Here is a 19,433-nt window from a genome sequence, read left to right on the forward strand (position 1 = left end):
GAGATGGAGAAGGAGACTGAGTAAATAAATCAACTACAGGAGAGATGGAGAAGGAGACTGAGTAAATAAATCAACTACAGGAGAGATGGAGAGGGAGACTGAGTAAATAAATCAACTACAGGAGAGATGGAGACTGAGTAAATAAATCAACTACAGGAGAGATGGAGAAGGAGAAGGAGACTGAGTAAATAAATCAACTACAGGAGAGATGGAGATGGAGAAGGAGACTGAGTAAATAAATCAACTACAGGAGAGATGGAGAAGGAGAAGGAGAGGGAGACTGAGTAAATAAATCAACTACAGGAGAGATGGAGATGGAGAAGGAGACTGAGTAAATAAATCAACTACAGGAGAGATGGAGAAGGAGACTGAGTAAATAAATCAACTACAGGAGAGATGGAGATGGAGAAGGAGACTGAGTAAATAAATCAACTACAGGAGAGGGAGAAGGAGAAGGAGACTGAGTAAATAAATCAACTTACAGGAGAGAAGGAGAAGGAGACTGAGTCAATAAATCAACTACAGGAGAGAAGGAGAAGGAGACTGAGTAAATAAATCAACTACAGGAGAGAAGGAGAAGGAGAGGGAGACTGAGTAAATAAATCAACTACAGGAGAGATGGAGAAGGAGACTGAGTAAATAAATCAACTACAGGAGAGATGGAGAAGGAGAAGGAGAAGGAGACTGAGTAAATAAATCAACTACTGGAGAGATGGAGAAGGAGACTGAGTAAATAAATCAACTACAGGAGAGATGGAGAAGGAGAAGGAGACTGAGTAAATAAATCAACTACAGGAGAGAGGAGAAGGAGACTGAGTAAATAAATCAACTACAGGAGAGATGGAGAAGGAGAAGGAGAAGGAGACTGAGTAAATAAATCAACTACAGGAGAGATGGAGAAGGAGACTGAGTAAATAAATCAACTACAGGAGAGATGGAGAAGGAGAAGGAGAAGGAGACTGAGTAAATAAATCAACTACAGGAGAGATGGAGAAGGAGACTGAGTAAATAAATCAACTACAGGAGAGATGGAGATGGAGACTGAGTAAATAAATCAACTACAGGAGAGATGGAGATGGAGACTGAGTAAATAAATCAACTACAGGAGAGATGGAGAAGGAGAGGGAGACTGAGTAAATAAATCAACTACAGGAGAGATGGAGATGGAGAAGGAGACTGAGTAAATAAATCAACTACAGGAGAGATGGAGAAGGAGAAGGAGAGGGAGACTGAGTAAATAAATCAACTACAGGAGAGAAGGAGAAGGAGACTGAGTAAATAAATCAACTACAGGAGAGAAGGAGAAGGAGAGGGAGACTGAGTAAATAAATCAACTACAGGAGAGATGGAGAAGGAGAAGGAGACTGAGTAAATAAATCAACTACAGGAGAGAAGGAGAAGGAGACTGAGTAAATACATCAACTACAGGAGAGATGGAGAAGGAGAGGGAGACTGAGTAAATAAATCAACTACAGGAGAGATGGAGATGGAGACTGAGTAAATAAATCAACTACAGGAGAGAAGGAGAAGGAGACTGAGTAAATAAATCAACTACAGGAGAGAAGGAGAGATGGAGAAGGAGACTGAGTAAATAAATCAACTACAGGAGAGAAGGAGAAGGAGAGGGAGACTGAGTAAATACATCAACTACAGGAGAGATGGAGAAGGAGACTGAGTAAATAAATCAACTACAGGAGAGATGGAGAAGGAGAAGGAGAAGGAGACTGAGTAAATAAATCAACTACAGGAGAGAAGGAGAAGGAGAGAAGGAGAGGGAGACTGAGTAAATAAATCAACTACAGGAGAGATGGAGAAGGAGAGGGAGACTGAGTAAATAAATCAACTACAGGAGAGAAGGAGAAGGAGATGGAGAGGGAGACTGAGTAAATAAATCAACTACAGGAGAGATGGAGAAGGAGACTGAGTAAATAAATCAACTACAGGAGAGATGGAGAAGGAGAAGGAGACTGAGTAAATAAATCAACTACAGGAGAGATGGAGAAGGAGACTGAGTAAATAAATCAACTACAGGAGAGAAGGAGAAGGAGATGGAGAGGGAGACTGAGTAAATAAATCAACTACAGGAGAGATGGAGAAGGAGACTGAGTAAATAAATCAACTACAGGAGAGATGGAGAAGGAGAAGGAGACTGAGTAAATAAATCAACTACAGGAGAGATGGAGAAGGAGAAGGAGACTGAGTAAATAAATCAACTACAGGAGAGAAGGAGAAGGAGAGGGAGACTGAGTAAATAAATCAACTACAGGAGAGATGGAGAAGGAGAAGGAGACTGAGTAAATAAATCAACTACAGGAGAGAAGGAGAAGGAGACTGAGTAAATAAATCAACTACAGGAGAGAAGGAGAAGGAGAAGGAGACTGAGTAAATAAATCAACTACAGGAGAGAAGGAGAAGGAGACTGAGTAAATAAATCAACTACAGGAGAGATGGAGAAGGAGAGGGAGACTGAGTAAATAAATCAACTACAGGAGAGATGGAGAAGGAGAAGGAGACTGAGTAAATAAATCAACTACAGGAGAGAAGGAGAAGGAGAGGGAGACTGAGTAAATAAATCAACTACAGGAGAGATGGAGAAGGAGAAGGAGACTGAGTAAATAAATCAACTACAGGAGAGAAGGAGAAGGAGACTGAGTAAATACATCAACTACAGGAGAGAAGGAGAAGGAGAAGGAGACTGAGTAAATAAATCAACTACAGGAGAGAAGGAGAAGGAGACTGAGTAAATACATCAACTACAGGAGAGATGGAGAAGGAGAAGGAGAAGGAGACTGAGTAAATAAATCAACTACAGGAGAGAAGGAGAAGGAGACTGAGTAAATAAATCAACTACAGGAGAGATGGAGAAGGAGACTGAGTAAATAAATCAACTACAGGAGAGATGGAGAAGGAGACTGAGTAAATAAATCAACTACAGGAGATGGAGAAGGAGAAGGAGAAGGAGACTGAGTAAATAAATCAACTACAGGAGAGATGGAGAAGGAGACTGAGTAAATAAATCAACTACAGGAGAGATGGAGATGGAGAAGGAGACTGAGTAAATAAATCAACTACAGGAGAGATGGAGAAGGAGAGGGAGACTGAGTAAATAAATCAACTACAGGAGAGATGGAGAAGGAGAAGGAGAGGGAGACTGAGTAAATAAATCAACTACAGGAGAGATGGAGATGGAGAAGGAGACTGAGTAAATAAATCAACTACAGGAGAGATGGAGAAGGAGACTGAGTAAATAAATCAACTACAGGAGAGATGGAGATGGAGAAGGAGACTGAGTAAATAAATCAACTACAGGAGAGAGGGAGAAGGAGAAGGAGACTGAGTAAATAAATCAACTTACAGGAGAGAAGGAGAAGGAGACTGAGTAAATAAATCAACTACAGGAGAGAAGGAGAAGGAGAAGGAGACTGAGTAAATAAATCAACTACAGGAGAGATGGAGAAGGAGAAGGAGACTGAGTAAATAAATCAACTACAGGAGAGATGGAGAAGGAGAAGGAGACTGAGTAAATAAATCAACTACAGGAGAGATGGAGAAGGAGAAGGAGAAGGAGACTGAGTAAATAAATCAACTACAGGAGAGAAGGAGAAGGAGAGGGAGACTGAGTAAATAAATCAACTACAGGAGAGATGGAGAAGGAGAAGGAGACTGAGTAAATAAATCAACTACAGGAGAGATGGAGAAGGAGACTGAGTAAATAAATCAACTACAGGAGAGATGGAGAAGGAGACTGAGTAAATAAATCAACTACAGGAGAGATGGAGAAGGAGACTGAGTAAATAAATCAACTACAGGAGAGATGGAGAAGGAGACTGAGTAAATAAATCAACTACAGGAGAGATGGAGAAGGAGAAGGAGACTGAGTAAATAAATCAACTACAGGAGAGAAGGAGAAGGAGAGGGAGACTGAGTAAATAAATCAACTACAGGAGAGATGGAGAAGGAGAAGGAGACTGAGTAAATAAATCAACTACAGGAGAGAAGGAGAAGGAGACTGAGTAAATACATCAACTACAGGAGAGAAGGAGAAGGAGAAGGAGACTGAGTAAATAAATCAACTACAGGAGAGAAGGAGAAGGAGACTGAGTAAATACATCAACTACAGGAGAGATGGAGAAGGAGAAGGAGAAGGAGACTGAGTAAATAAATCAACTACAGGAGAGAAGGAGAAGGAGACTGAGTAAATAAATCAACTACAGGAGAGATGGAGAAGGAGACTGAGTAAATAAATCAACTACAGGAGAGATGGAGAAGGAGACTGAGTAAATAAATCAACTACAGGAGATGGAGAAGGAGAAGGAGAAGGAGACTGAGTAAATAAATCAACTACAGGAGAGATGGAGAAGGAGACTGAGTAAATAAATCAACTACAGGAGAGATGGAGATGGAGAAGGAGACTGAGTAAATAAATCAACTACAGGAGAGATGGAGAAGGAGAGGGAGACTGAGTAAATAAATCAACTACAGGAGAGATGGAGAAGGAGAAGGAGAGGGAGACTGAGTAAATAAATCAACTACAGGAGAGATGGAGATGGAGAAGGAGACTGAGTAAATAAATCAACTACAGGAGAGATGGAGAAGGAGACTGAGTAAATAAATCAACTACAGGAGAGATGGAGATGGAGAAGGAGACTGAGTAAATAAATCAACTACAGGAGAGAGGGAGAAGGAGAAGGAGACTGAGTAAATAAATCAACTTACAGGAGAGAAGGAGAAGGAGACTGAGTAAATAAATCAACTACAGGAGAGAAGGAGAAGGAGAAGGAGACTGAGTAAATAAATCAACTACAGGAGAGATGGAGAAGGAGAAGGAGACTGAGTAAATAAATCAACTACAGGAGAGATGGAGAAGGAGAAGGAGACTGAGTAAATAAATCAACTACAGGAGAGATGGAGAAGGAGAAGGAGAAGGAGACTGAGTAAATAAATCAACTACAGGAGAGAAGGAGAAGGAGAGGAGACTGAGTAAATAAATCAACTACAGGAGAGATGGAGAAGGAGAAGGAGACTGAGTAAATAAATCAACTACAGGAGAGATGGAGAAGGAGACTGAGTAAATAAATCAACTACAGGAGAGATGGAGAAGGAGACTGAGTAAATAAATCAACTACAGGAGAGATGGAGAAGGAGACTGAGTAAATAAATCAACTACAGGAGAGATGGAGAAGGAGACTGAGTAAATAAATCAACTACAGGAGAGATGGAGAAGGAGACTGAGTAAATAAATCAACTACAGGAGAGATGGAGAAGGAGACTGAGTAAATAAATCAACTACAGGAGAGATGGAGAAGGAGAAGGAGAAGGAGACTGAGTAAATAAATCAACTACAGGAGAGATGGAGAAGGAGACTGAGTAAATAAATCAACTACAGGAGAGATGGAGAAGGAGACTGAGTAAATAAATCAACTACAGGAGAGATGGAGAAGGAGACTGAGTAAATAAATCAACTACAGGAGAGATGGAGAAGGAGAAGGAGACTGAGTAAATAAATCAACTACAGGAGAGAAGGAGAAGGAGACTAAATAAATCAACTACAGGAGAGAAGGAGAAGGAGAAGGAGACTGAGTAAATAAATCAACTACAGGAGAGAAGGAGAAGGAGACTGAGTAAATACATCAACTACAGGAGAGATGGAGACTGAGTAAATAAATCAACTACAGGAGAGATGGAGAAGGAGACTGGGTAAATAAATCAACTACAGGAGAGATGGAGACTGAGTAAATAAATCAACTACAGGAGAGATGGAGAAGGAGACTGAGTAAATAAATCAACTACAGGAGAGATGGAGAAGGAGACTGAGTAAATAAATCAACTACAGGAGAGAAGGAGAAGGAGAAGGAGAAGGAGACTGAGTAAATAAATCAACTACAGGAGAGATGGAGAAGGAGAAGGAGAAGGAGACTGAGTAAATAAATCAACTACAGGAGAGAAGGAGAGGGAGACTGAGTAAATAAATCAACTACAGGAGAGATGGAGAAGGAGACTGAGTAAATAAATCAACTACAGGAGAGATGGAGAAGGAGACTGAGTAAATAAATCAACTACAGGAGAGATGGAGAGGGAGACTGAGTAAATAAATCAACTACAGGAGAGATGGAGACTGAGTAAATAAATCAACTACAGGAGAGATGGAGAAGGAGAAGGAGACTGAGTAAATAAATCAACTACAGGAGAGATGGAGATGGAGAAGGAGACTGAGTAAATAAATCAACTACAGGAGAGATGGAGAAGGAGAAGGAGAGGGAGACTGAGTAAATAAATCAACTACAGGAGAGATGGAGATGGAGAAGGAGACTGAGTAAATAAATCAACTACAGGAGAGATGGAGAAGGAGACTGAGTAAATAAATCAACTACAGGAGAGATGGAGATGGAGAAGGAGAATGAGTAAATAAATCAACTACAGGAGAGAGGGAGAAGGAGAAGGAGACTGAGTAAATAAATCAACTTACAGGAGAGAAGGAGAAGGAGAAGGAGAAGGAGACTGAGTAAATAAATCAACTACAGGAGAGAAGGAGAAGGAGAGGGAGACTGAGTAAATAAATCAACTACAGGAGAGATGGAGAAGGAGAAGGAGACTGAGTAAATAAATCAACTACAGGAGAGATGGAGAAGGAGACTGAGTAAATAAATCAACTACAGGAGAGATGGAGAAGGAGACTGAGTAAATAAATCAACTACAGGAGAGATGGAGAAGGAGACTGAGTAAATAAATCAACTACAGGAGAGATGGAGAAGGAGACTGAGTAAATAAATCAACTACAGGAGAGATGGAGGAGAAGGAGACTGAGTAAATAAATCAACTACAGGAGAGATGGAGAAGGAGACTGAGTAAATAAATCAACTACAGGAGAGATGGAGAAGGAGAAGGAGAAGGAGACTGAGTAAATAAATCAACTACAGGAGAGATGGAGAAGGAGACTGAGTAAATAAATCAACTACAGGAGAGATGGAGAAGGAGACTGAGTAAATAAATCAACTACAGGAGAGATGGAGAAGGAGACTGAGTAAATAAATCAACTACAGGAGAGATGGAGAAGGAGAAGGAGACTGAGTAAATAAATCAACTACAGGAGAGAAGGAGAAGGAGTAAATAAATCAACTACAGGAGAGAAGGAGAAGGAGAAGGAGACTGAGTAAATAAATCAACTACAGGAGAGAAGGAGAAGGAGACTGAGTAAATACATCAACTACAGGAGAGATGGAGACTGAGTAAATAAATCAACTACAGGAGAGATGGAGAAGGAGACTGGGTAAATAAATCAACTACAGGAGAGATGGAGACTGAGTAAATAAATCAACTACAGGAGAGATGGAGAAGGAGACTGAGTAAATAAATCAACTACAGGAGAGATGGAGAAGGAGACTGAGTAAATAAATCAACTACAGGAGAGAAGGAGAAGGAGAAGGAGAAGGAGACTGAGTAAATAAATCAACTACAGGAGAGATGGAGAAGGAGAAGGAGAAGGAGACTGAGTAAATAAATCAACTACAGGAGAGAAGGAGAGGGAGACTGAGTAAATAAATCAACTACAGGAGAGATGGAGAAGGAGACTGAGTAAATAAATCAACTACAGGAGAGATGGAGAAGGAGACTGAGTAAATAAATCAACTACAGGAGAGATGGAGAGGGAGACTGAGTAAATAAATCAACTACAGGAGAGATGGAGACTGAGTAAATAAATCAACTACAGGAGAGATGGAGAAGGAGAAGGAGACTGAGTAAATAAATCAACTACAGGAGAGATGGAGATGGAGAAGGAGACTGAGTAAATAAATCAACTACAGGAGAGATGGAGAAGGAGAAGGAGAGGGAGACTGAGTAAATAAATCAACTACAGGAGAGATGGAGATGGAGAAGGAGACTGAGTAAATAAATCAACTACAGGAGAGATGGAGAAGGAGACTGAGTAAATAAATCAACTACAGGAGAGATGGAGATGGAGAAGGAGAATGAGTAAATAAATCAACTACAGGAGAGAGGGAGAAGGAGAAGGAGACTGAGTAAATAAATCAACTTACAGGAGAGAAGGAGAAGGAGACTGAGTCAATAAATCAACTACAGGAGAGAAGGAGAAGGAGACTGAGTAAATAAATCAACTACAGGAGAGAAGGAGAAGGAGAGGGAGACTGAGTAAATAAATCAACTACAGGAGAGATGGAGAAGGAGACTGAGTAAATAAATCAACTACAGGAGAGATGGAGAAGGAGAAGGAGAAGGAGACTGAGTAAATAAATCAACTACTGGAGAGATGGAGAAGGAGACTGAGTAAATAAATCAACTACAGGAGAGATGGAGAAGGAGAAGGAGACTGAGTAAATAAATCAACTACAGGAGAGAGGGAGAAGGAGACTGAGTAAATAAATCAACTACAGGAGAGATGGAGAAGGAGAAGGAGAAGGAGACTGAGTAAATAAATCAACTACAGGAGAGATGGAGAAGGAGACTGAGTAAATAAATCAACTACAGGAGAGATGGAGAAGGAGAAGGAGAAGGAGACTGAGTAAATAAATCAACTACAGGAGAGATGGAGAAGGAGACTGAGTAAATAAATCAACTACAGGAGAGATGGAGAAGGAGACTGAGTAAATAAATCAACTACAGGAGAGATGGAGATGGAGACTGAGTAAATAAATCAACTACAGGAGAGATGGAGATGGAGACTGAGTAAATAAATCAACTACAGGAGAGATGGAGAAGGAGAGGGAGACTGAGTAAATAAATCAACTACAGGAGAGATGGAGATGGAGAAGGAGACTGAGTAAATAAATCAACTACAGGAGAGATGGAGAAGGAGAAGGAGAGGGAGACTGAGTAAATAAATCAACTACAGGAGAGAAGGAGAAGGAGACTGAGTAAATAAATCAACTACAGGAGAGAAGGAGAAGGAGACTGAGTAAATAAATCAACTACAGGAGAGATGGAGAAGGAGAGGGAGACTGAGTAAATAAATCAACTACAGGAGAGATGGAGATGGAGACTGAGTAAATAAATCAACTACAGGAGAGAAGGAGAAGGAGACTGAGTAAATAAATCAACTACAGGAGAGAAGGAGAGATGGAGAAGGAGACTGAGTAAATAAATCAACTACAGGAGAGAAGGAGAAGGAGAGGGAGACTGAGTAAATACATCAACTACAGGAGAGATGGAGAAGGAGACTGAGTAAATAAATCAACTACAGGAGAGAAGGAGAAGGAGAGGGAGACTGAGTAAATAAATCAACTACAGGAGAGATGGAGAAGGAGAAGGAGAAGGAGACTGAGTAAATAAATCAACTACAGGAGAGAAGGAGAAGGAGAAGGAGAGGGAGACTGAGTAAATAAATCAACTACAGGAGAGATGGAGAAGGAGAGGGAGACTGAGTAAATAAATCAACTACAGGAGAGAAGGAGATGGAGAGGGAGACTGAGTAAATAAATCAACTACAGGAGAGATGGAGAAGGAGACTGAGTAAATAAATCAACTACAGGAGAGATGGAGAAGGAGAAGGAGACTGAGTAAATAAATCAACTACAGGAGAGATGGAGAAGGAGAAGGAGACTGAGTAAATAAATCAACTACAGGAGAGATGGAGAAGGAGAAGGAGACTGAGTAAATAAATCAACTACAGGAGAGATGGAGAAGGAGACTGAGTAAATAAATCAACTACAGGAGAGATGGAGAAGGAGACTGGGTAAATAAATCAACTACAGGAGAGAAGGAGAAGGAGACTGAGTAAATAAATCAACTACAGGAGAGATGGAGAGGGAGACTGAGTAAATAAATCAACTACAGGAGAGATGGAGATGGAGACTGAGTAAATAAATCATTCCTTTGCTAAAACATGAACTATGTCAACAAGTAGAGTTTGATGAGTGACAGAGAGAGAGAGAGAGAGAGAGAGAGAGAGAAGGTGGGGGAGACATTGAAGTAAATCATTTTACTGATAAAACGTAAAGTGATTTCCGCTCAGAGATCGTCTTTCAGCCCGGGCAGCCACACACCGGAAAACAAATCATCCGATCCCTCCCTCTCATCCCCCTTTCCCATTTCAGAGCCCCCCAATCCTCTCCACTCTAAACAAGGGTTTCTGTGATGCTCTCTGATAACGCTGAGAAACACAGACCCCTGCTCTGTCTGTCTTCCCTCCACCTCCTCTTCCCTCCACCTCCTCTTCCCTCCCCCTCCTCTTTCTTCCCTCCTTCCCTTCATTCTTCCTTCACTCCCCCTCCTCCCATCCTCTCTTCCTCTCCCTGAGTGAGAGACAGAACAGGAGAGGACTGAGCTCCTCCATCCATCTCTCTCCCTCTCTCTCATTTGATCACTCTCTCTTTTCCTTGTCAGAAGGTGTCTCCTCACTGAGTCACTCTCTCCTGTCTCTATTGCTCTGAGTCACCTAAACCAGGTGTCTCCCCTGAGTCACTAATAGAGGTGCTCTCCCTGTCTCTGTCTCCTCCTGATTGCTCTGCTCTGAGTCACCTAAACCAGGTGTCTCCTCCTGAGTCACTAATAGAGCTCTGTGCTCTCCTAATAGAGTGCTGTCTCTATTGCTCTGAGTCACCTAAACCAGGTGTCTCCTCCTGAGTCACTAATAGAGGTGCTCTCCCTGTCTCTATTGCTCTGAGTCACCTAAACCAGGTGTCTCCTCCTGAGTCACTAATAGAGGTGCTCTCCTATTGCTGTCTCTATTGCTCTGAGTCACCCTAAACCAGGTGTCTCCTCCTGAGTCACTAATAGAGGTGCTCTCCTGTCTCTATTGCTCTGAGTCACCTAAACCAGGTGTCTCCTCCTGAGTCACTAATAGAGGTGCTCTCCCTGTCTCTATTGCTCTGAGTCACCTAAACCAGGTGTCTCCTCCTGAGTCACTAATAGAGGTGCTCTCCCTGTCTCTATTGCTCTGAGTCACCTAAACCAGGTGTCTCCTCCTGAGTCACTAATAGAGGTGCTCTCCCTGTCTCTATTGCTCTGAGTCACCTAAACCAGGTGTCTCCTCCTGAGTCACTAATAGAGGTGCTCTCCCTGTCTCTATTGCTCTGAGTCACCTAAACCAGGTGTCTCCTCCTGAGTCACTAATAGAGGTGCTCTCCCTGTCTCTATTGCTCTGAGTCACCTAAACCAGGTGTCTCCTCCTGAGTCACTAATAGAGGTGCTCTCCCTGTCTCTATTGCTCTGAGTCACCTAAACCAGGTGTCTCCTCCTGAGTCACTAATAGAGGTGCTCTCCCTGTCTCTATTGCTCTGAGTCACCTAAACCAGGTGTCTCCTCCTGAGTCACTAATAGAGGTGCTCTCCCTGTCTCTATTGCTCTGAGTCACCTAAACCAGGTGTCTCCTCCTGAGTCACTAATAGAGGTGCTCTCCCTGTCTCTATTGCTCTGAGTCACCTAAACCAGGTGTCTCCTCCTGAGTCACTAATAGAGGTGTGCTCTCCCTGTCTCTATTGCTCTGAGTCACCTAAACCAGGTGTCTCCTCCTGAGTCACTAATAGAGGTGCTCTCCTGTCTCTATTGCTCTGAGTCACCTAAACCAGGTGTCTCCTCCTGAGTCACTAATAGAGGTGCTCTCCCTGTCTCTATTGCTCTGAGTCACCTAAACCAGGTGTCTCCTCCTGAGTCACTAATAGAGGCTGTCTCCTCTGAGTCTCCAGGTGTCTCCTCCTGAGTCACTGCTCTCCCTGTCTCTAGCTCACACCTAAACCAGGTGTCTCCTCCTGAGTCACTAATAGAGGTGCTCTCCCTGTCTCTATTGCTCTGAGTCACCTAAACCAGGTGTCTCCTCCTGAGTCACTAATAGAGGTGCTCTCCTGTCTCTATTGCTCTGAGTCACCTAAAGGTGTCCCTCCTGAGTCAGGTGTCTCCTCCTGCTCTGAGTCACTAAACCAGGTAGACTAATAGGTGCTCTCCTGTCTCTATTGCTCTGAGTCACCTAAACCAGGTGTCTCCTCCTGAGTCACTAATAGAGGTGCTCTCCCTGTCTCTATTGCTCTGAGTCACTCTAAACCAGAGTACCTAAACCAGGTGTCTCCTCCTGAGTCACTAATAGAGGTGCTCTCCCTCTATTGCTCTGAGTCACCTAAACCAGGTGCTCTGAGTCACTAATAGAGGTGCTCTCCCTGTCTCTATTGCTCTGAGTCACCTAAACCAGGTGTCTCCTCCTGAGTCACTAATAGAGGTGCTCTCCCTGTCTCTATTGCTCTGAGTCACCTAAACCAGGTGTCTCCTCCTGAGTCACTAATAGAGGTGCTCTCCCTGTCTCTATTGCTCTGAGTCACCTAAACCAGGTGTCTCCTCCTGAGTCACTAATAGAGGTGCTCTCCCTGTCTCTATTGCTCTGAGTCACCTAAACCAGGTGTCTCCTCCTGAGTCACTAATAGAGGTGCTCTCCCTGTCTCTATTGCTCTGAGTCACCTAAACCAGGTGTCTCCTCCTGAGTCACTAATAGAGGTGCTCTCCTGTCTCTATTGCTCTGAGTCACCTAAACCAGGTGTCTCCTCCTGAGTCACTAATAGAGGTGCTCTCCCTGTCTCTATTGCTCTGAGTCACCTAAACCAGGTGTCTCCTCCTGAGTCACTAATAGAGGTGCTCTCCCTGTCTCTATTGCTCTGAGTCACCTAAACCAGGTGTCTCCCCTGAGTCACTAATAGAGGTGCTCTCCCTGTCTCTATTGCTCTGAGTCACCTAAACCAGGTGTCTCCTCCTGAGTCACTAATAGAGTCACCTAAACCAGGTGTCTCTCACTGTCTCTATTGCTCTGAGTCACCTAAACCAGGTGTCTCCTCCTGAGTCACTAATAGAGGTGCTCTCCCTGTCTCTATTGCTCTGAGTCACCTAAACCAGGTGTCTCCTCCTGAGTCACTAATAGAGGTGCTCTCCCTGTCTCTATTGCTCTGAGTCACCTAAACCAGGTGTCTCCTCCTGAGTCACTAATAGAGGTGCTCTCCCTGTCTCTATTGCTCTGAGTCACCTAAACCAGGTGTCTCCTCCTGAGTCACTAATAGAGGTGCTCTCCCTGTCTCTATTGCTCTGAGTCACCTAAACCAGGTGTCTCCTCCTGAGTCACTAATAGAGGTGCTCTCCCTGTCTCTATTGCTCTGAGTCACCTAAACCAGGTGTCTCCTCCTGAGTCACTAATAGAGGTGCTCTCCCTGTCTCTATTGCTCTGAGTCACCTAAACCAGGTGTCTCCTCCTGAGTCACTAATAGAGGTGCTCTCCTGTCTCTATTGCTCTGAGTCACCTAAACCAGGTGTTTCCTCCTGAGTCACTAATAGAGGTGCTCTCCTGTCTCTGCTCTCTAAACCAGGTGTCTCCTCCTGGTTGCTCTGAGTTACCTAAACGAGGTGTTTTCTCCCATGTCTTACTACTCATCCAGGTGGTGAGCCATTCCCTCTCATTACGCCGCTCTCGGCCTGGTCTTGTCCGGTCATGCCTGTGATTTTTTATTTAAAAAAATGTTACCTTCATTTAACCAGGCAAGTCAGTTATTAAGAACAAATTCTTATTTTCAATGACGGCCTGGGAACAGTGGGCTAACTGCCTGTTCAGGGGCAGAACGACAGATTTGTACCTTGTCAGCTCGGGGGTTTGACCTTGCAACCTTCCGGCTACTAGTCCAATGCTCTAACCACTAGGCTACTCCTGGTGTGTTGTCAGAATGGAACACCAATACAGAACTCCTGGTGTGTTGTCAGAATGGAACACCAATACAGAACTCCTGGTGTGTTGTCAGAATGGAACACCAATACAGAACTCCTGGTGTGTTGTCAGAATGGAACACCAATACAGAACTCCCGGTGTGTTGTCAGAATGGAACACTACACCAATACAGAACTCCTGGTGTGTTGTCAGAATGGAACACAACACCAATACAGAACTCCTGGTGTGTTGTCAGAATGGAACACAACACCAATACAGAACTCCTGGTGTGTTGTCAGAATGGAACACCAATACAGAACTCCTGGTGTGTTGTCAGAATGGAACACCAATACAGAACTCCTGGTGTGTTGTCAGAATGGAACACCAATACAGAACTCCTGGTGTGTTGTCAGAATGGAACACTACACCAATACGGAACTCCTGGTGTGTTGTCAGAATGGAACACAACACCAATACAGAACTCCTGGTGTGTTGTCAGAATGGAACACTACACCAATACAGAACTCCTGGTGTGTTGTCAGAATGGAACACAACACCAATACAGAACTCCTGGTGTGTTGTCAGAATGGAACACAACATCAGTACAGAACTCCTGGTGTGTTGTCAGAATGGAACACCAATACAGAACTCCTGGTGTGTTGTCAGAATGGAACACTACACCAATACAGAACTCCTGGTGTGTTGTCAGAATGGAACACAACACCAATACAGAACTCCTGGTGTGTTGTCAGAATGGAACACAACACCAATACAGAACTCCTGGTGTGTTGTCAGAATGGAACACAACACCAATACAGAACTCCTGGTGTGTTGTCAGAATGGAACACAACACCAATACAGAACTCCTGGTGTGTTGTCAGAATGGAACACCACACCAATACAGAACTCCTGGTGTGTTGTCAGAATGGAACACAACACCAGTACAGAACTCCTGGTGTGTTGTCAGAATGGAACACAACACCAATACAGAACTCCTGGTATGTTGTCAGAATGGAACACAACACCAATACAGAACTCCTGGTGTGTTGTCAGAATGGACACAACACCAATACAGAACTCCTGGTGTGTTGTCAGAATGGAACACAACACCAATACAGAACTCCTGGTGTGTTGTCAGAATGGAACACAACACCAATACAGAACTCCTGGTGTGTTGTCAGAATGGAACACCAATACAGAACTCCTGGTGTGTTGTCAGAATGGAACACAACACCAATACAGAACTCCTGGTGTGTTGTCAGAATGGAACACCAATACAGAACTCCTGGTGTGTTGTCAGAATGGAACACAACACCAATACAGAACTCCTGGTGTGTTGTCAGAATGGAACACCAATACAGAACTCCTGGTGTGTTGTCAGAATGGAACACCAATACAGAACTCCTGGTGTGTTGTCAGAATGGAACACCAATACAGAACTCCTGGTGTGTTGTCAGAATGGAACACAACACCAATACAGAACTCCTGGTGTGTTGTCAGAATGGAACACCAATACAGAACTCCTGGTGTGTTGTCAGAATGGAACACAACACCAATACATAACTCCTGGTGTGTTGTCAGAATGGAACACAACACCAATACAGAACTCCTGGTGTGTTGTCAGAATGGAACACTACACCAATACAGAACTCCTGGTGTGTTGTCAGAATGGAACACAACACCAATACATAACTCCTGGTGTGTTGTCAGAATGGAACACAACACCAATACAGAACTCCTGGTGTGTTGTCAGAATGGAACACAACACCACACCAATACAGAACTCCTGGTGTGTTGTCAGAATGGAACACCAATACAGAACTCCTGGTGTGTTGTCAGAATGGAACACAACACCAATACAGAACTCCTGGTGTGTTGTCAGAATGGAACACCAATACAGAACTCCTGGTGTGTTGTCAGAATGGAACACTACACCAATACAGAACTCCTGGTGTGTTGTCAGAATGGAACACAACACCAATACAGAACTCCTGGTGTGTTGTCAGAATGGAACACCAATACAGAACTCCTGGTGTGTTGTCAGAATGGAACACCAATACAGAACTCCTGGTGTGTTGTCATTTGCAAACATTTCTAAAAACCTGTTTTTGATTTGTCATTATGGAGTATTGTGTATAAACAGATGACGGGAAAAAAAGTATTTAATCAATTTTAGAATAAGGCTGTACCCTAACACTGTACCCTAGGCTGTACCCTAACACAATGTGGAAGAGGTCAAAGGGTCTGAATACTTTCCCAATGCACTACTGTTGACCAGGGCACTGAACAGGGTGGCATTGGAGGCACAGCCTATTCTCTCTGGGGAGGAAGGTGTCATATTATATGACCTGGGAAGACTGGAGGCCTGAATAGACTAGGTGTGTTCATTTAAAGAGAGAAAGAAAACCAACCTCCACATTCCTCTCTTTACCTTCCCCCCCTCCCTCCCCTCTTCTCGCCCTCCCTCCCTCCCCCTCCCCCCCCCTCCCCCTCCCTCCCTGACCCAACTCAACAGCAGCAGCAGGACCACAACAACACCAGGAGTTAGAGCTGGGTTTCATCAGCCGCCCCCTCCCTCCTATATAGTATAGTAGCAGTGTAGTAGTAGTAGTAGTAGTAGTACCAGTAGTAGTAGTACCAGTAGTAGTAGTAGTAGTAGTAGTAGTAGTAGTAGTAGTACCAGTAGTAGTAGTAGTAGTAGTAGTAGTAGTAGTAGTAGTAGTAGTAGTAGTACCAGTAGTAGTAGTAGTAGTAGTAGTAGTAGTAGTAGTACCAGTAGTACTAGTAATACCAGTAGTAGTAGTAGTAGTAGTAGTAGTAGTAGTAGTACCAGTAGTAGTAGTACCAGTAGTAGTAGTAGTAGTAGTAGTAGTAGTAGTAGTACCAGTAGTAGTAGTAGTAGTAGTAGTAGTACCAGTAGGTAGTAGTAGTAGTAGTAGTAGTAGTACCAGTAGTAGTAGTAGTAGTAGTAGTACCAGTAGTAGTACCAGTAGTAGTAGTAGTAGTAGTAGTAGTAGTAGTAATGGTATTAGGAGTAGCAGTACTAGTAATACCAGTAGTAGTATAGTAGTAGTAGTAGTAGTAGTAGTAGTAGTAGTAACAGTAGTAGCAGCAGTATCAGTAGTAGTATAGTAGTAGTATCAGTAGTAGTATAGCAGTAGTGGTAGTAACTATAGTATAACGTAGTAGTAGTAGTAGTTTAAGGTAACTATAGTATAATGTAGTAGTAGTAGTATAAGGTATCTATAGTATAACGTAGTAGTAGTAGTATAAGGTATCTACAGTATAACGTAGTAGTAGTAGTAGTAGTATAAGGTAACTATAGTATAACGTAGTAGCTACTCACACAGGCATGTTGCTGGATGGTCAGTAGTAGTATAAGGTATCTATAGTATAACGTAGTAGTAGCAGTAGTAGTATAAGGTATCTATAGTATAACGTAGTAGTAGTAGTATCAGTATAAGGTATCTATAGTATAACGTAGTAGTAGCAGTAGTAGTATAAGGTATCTATAGTATAACGTAGTAGTAGTAGTATCAGTATAAGGTATCTATAGTATAACGTAGTAGTAGTAGTATAAGGTATCTATAGTATAACGTAGTAGTAGCAGTAGTAGTATAAGGTATCTATAGTATAACGTAGTAGTAGTAGTATAAGGTAACTATAGTATAACATAGTCGTAGTAGCAGTAGTAGTATAAGGTATCTATAGTATAACGTAGTAGTAGTAGTATAAGGTAACTATAGTATAACGTAGTAGTAGTAGCAGTAGTAGTATAAGGTATCTATAGTATAACGTAGTAGCTACTCACACAGGCATGTTGCTGGATGGTCAGTAGTAGTATAAGGTAACTATAGTATAACGTAGTAGTAGTAGTATAAGGTAACTATAGTATAACATAGTCGTAGTAGCAGTAGTAGTATAAGGTATCTATAGTATAACGTAGTAGTAGTAGTATAAGGTAACTATAGTATAACGTAGTAGTAGTAGCAGTAGTAGTATAAGGTATCTATAGTATAGCGTAGTAGTAGTAGTATAAGGTATCTATAGTATAACGTAGTAGTAGCAGTAGTAGTATAAGGTATCTATAGTATAACGTAGTAGTAGTAGTAGTAGTATAAGGTATCTATAGTATAACGTAGTAGTAGCAGTAGTAGTATAAGGTATCTATAGTATAACGTAGTAGCTACTCACACAGGCATGTTGCTGGATGGTCAGTAGTAGTATAAGGTAACTATAGTATAACGTAGTAGTAGTAGTAGTAGTATAAGGTAACTATAGTATAATGTAGTAGTAGTAGTAGTAGTATAAGGTAACTATATATAGTATAAACGTAGTCGTAGTAGTAGTGGTATAAAGGTTACTATAGTATAGCGTAGTAGTAGTAGTATAAGGTAACTATATATAGTATAACATAGTCGTAGTAGTAGTAGTATAAGGTATCTATAGTATAACGTAGTAGTAGTAGTATAAGGTAACTATAGTATAACGTAGTAGCTACTCACATAGGCATGTTGCTGGATGGTCAGTAGTATCAGTATAAGGTATCTATAGTATAACGTAGTAGTAGTAGCAGTAGTAGTAGTATAAGGTAACTATAGTATAACGTAGTAGTAGTAGTATAAGGTAACTATAGTATAACGTAGTAGTAGTAGTAGTATAAGGTAACTATAGTATAACGTAGTAGTAGTAGTATAAGGTAACTATAGTATAACGTAGTAGTAGTAGTATAAGGTATCTATAGTATAACGTAGTAGTAGTAGTAGTATAAGGTATCTATAGTATAACGTAGTAGTAGTAGCAGTAGTAGTAGTATAAGGTAACTATAGTATAACGTAGTAGTAGTAGTATAAGGTATCTATAGTATAACGTAGTAGTAGTAGCAGTAGTAGTAGTATAAGGTAACTATAGTATAACATAGTAGTAGTAGTAGTAGTATAAGGTAACTATAGTATAACGTAGTAGTAGTAGTATAAGGTATCTATAGTATAACGTAGTAGTAATAGTATAAGGTATCTATAGTATAACGTAGTAGTAGCAGTAGTAGTATGAGGTATCTATAGTATAACGTAGTAGTAGTAGTAGTAGTATAAGGTATCTATAGTATAACGTAGTAGTAGTAGTATAAGGTAACTATAGTATAACGTAGTAGTAGTAGCAGTAGTAGTAGTATAAGGTATCTATAGTATAACGTAGTAGTAGTAGCAGTAGTAGTAGTATAAGGTATCTATAGTATAACGTAGTAGTAGTATAAGGTATCTATAGTATAACGTAGTAGCTACTCACACAGGCATGTTGCTGGATGGTCTGCAGGATGTGTTTGGCAGGGACCAGGAAGTCAATAAGGTATCTTAATCCGTCTCCTCTGTAGCTGGTCTCCACCACATCAAATACCTGACACAGCACCGTGGAGGCTGTGGCATCAAAGGGAGGGTAGAGGGCTGAGAGGGTGTTCTGGATACAACTGTCCAGAGATTCAGAGTCCTGAGGAGAGAGGAGAGGAGGAGAGGATGAGAGGGTGTTCTGGATAAAACTGTCCAGAGATTCAGAGTCCTGAGGAGAGAGGAGAGGAGGAGAGGATGAGAGGAGAGGAGGAGAGGATGAGAGGGTGTTCTGGATACAACTGTCCAGAGATTCAGAGTCCTGAGGAGAGAGGGGAGGAGAGAGGAGAGGAGAGGAGGAGAGGAGAGGAGGAGAGGAGGAGATGAGAGGAGGAGAGGAGAGAGGAGAGGAGGAGAGGAGAGGATGAGAGGGTGTTCTGGATACAACTGTCCAGAGATTCGAGTCCTGAGGAGAGAGGAGAGGAGGA

The 19,433-nt window shown here is 42.1% G+C and overlaps 1 protein-coding gene across 1 annotated transcript in view; it reads right to left on the minus strand.

Annotated features, from left to right (window-relative positions):
- LOC135570696 (mucin-5AC-like) overlaps positions 1 to 19,108 on the minus strand; it is a gene marked incomplete at its 5' end in the record, with an annotated part of 42,479 nt that extends 23,371 nt beyond the window's left edge. Inside the window, one exon of the mRNA XM_065016651.1 lies at positions 18,911 to 19,108. Within this exon, the coding sequence (XP_064872723.1) occupies positions 18,911 to 19,108 (198 nt within the window). The remainder of the gene's footprint in view (positions 1 to 18,910) is intronic.
- Positions 19,109 to 19,433: the final 325 nt, after the last annotated feature.

The sequence above is a fragment of the Oncorhynchus nerka genome, unplaced genomic scaffold (genome assembly GCF_034236695.1).
Source record: "Oncorhynchus nerka isolate Pitt River unplaced genomic scaffold, Oner_Uvic_2.0 unplaced_scaffold_922, whole genome shotgun sequence".
NCBI classification, from domain to species: Eukaryota; Metazoa; Chordata; class Actinopteri; order Salmoniformes; family Salmonidae; genus Oncorhynchus; species Oncorhynchus nerka.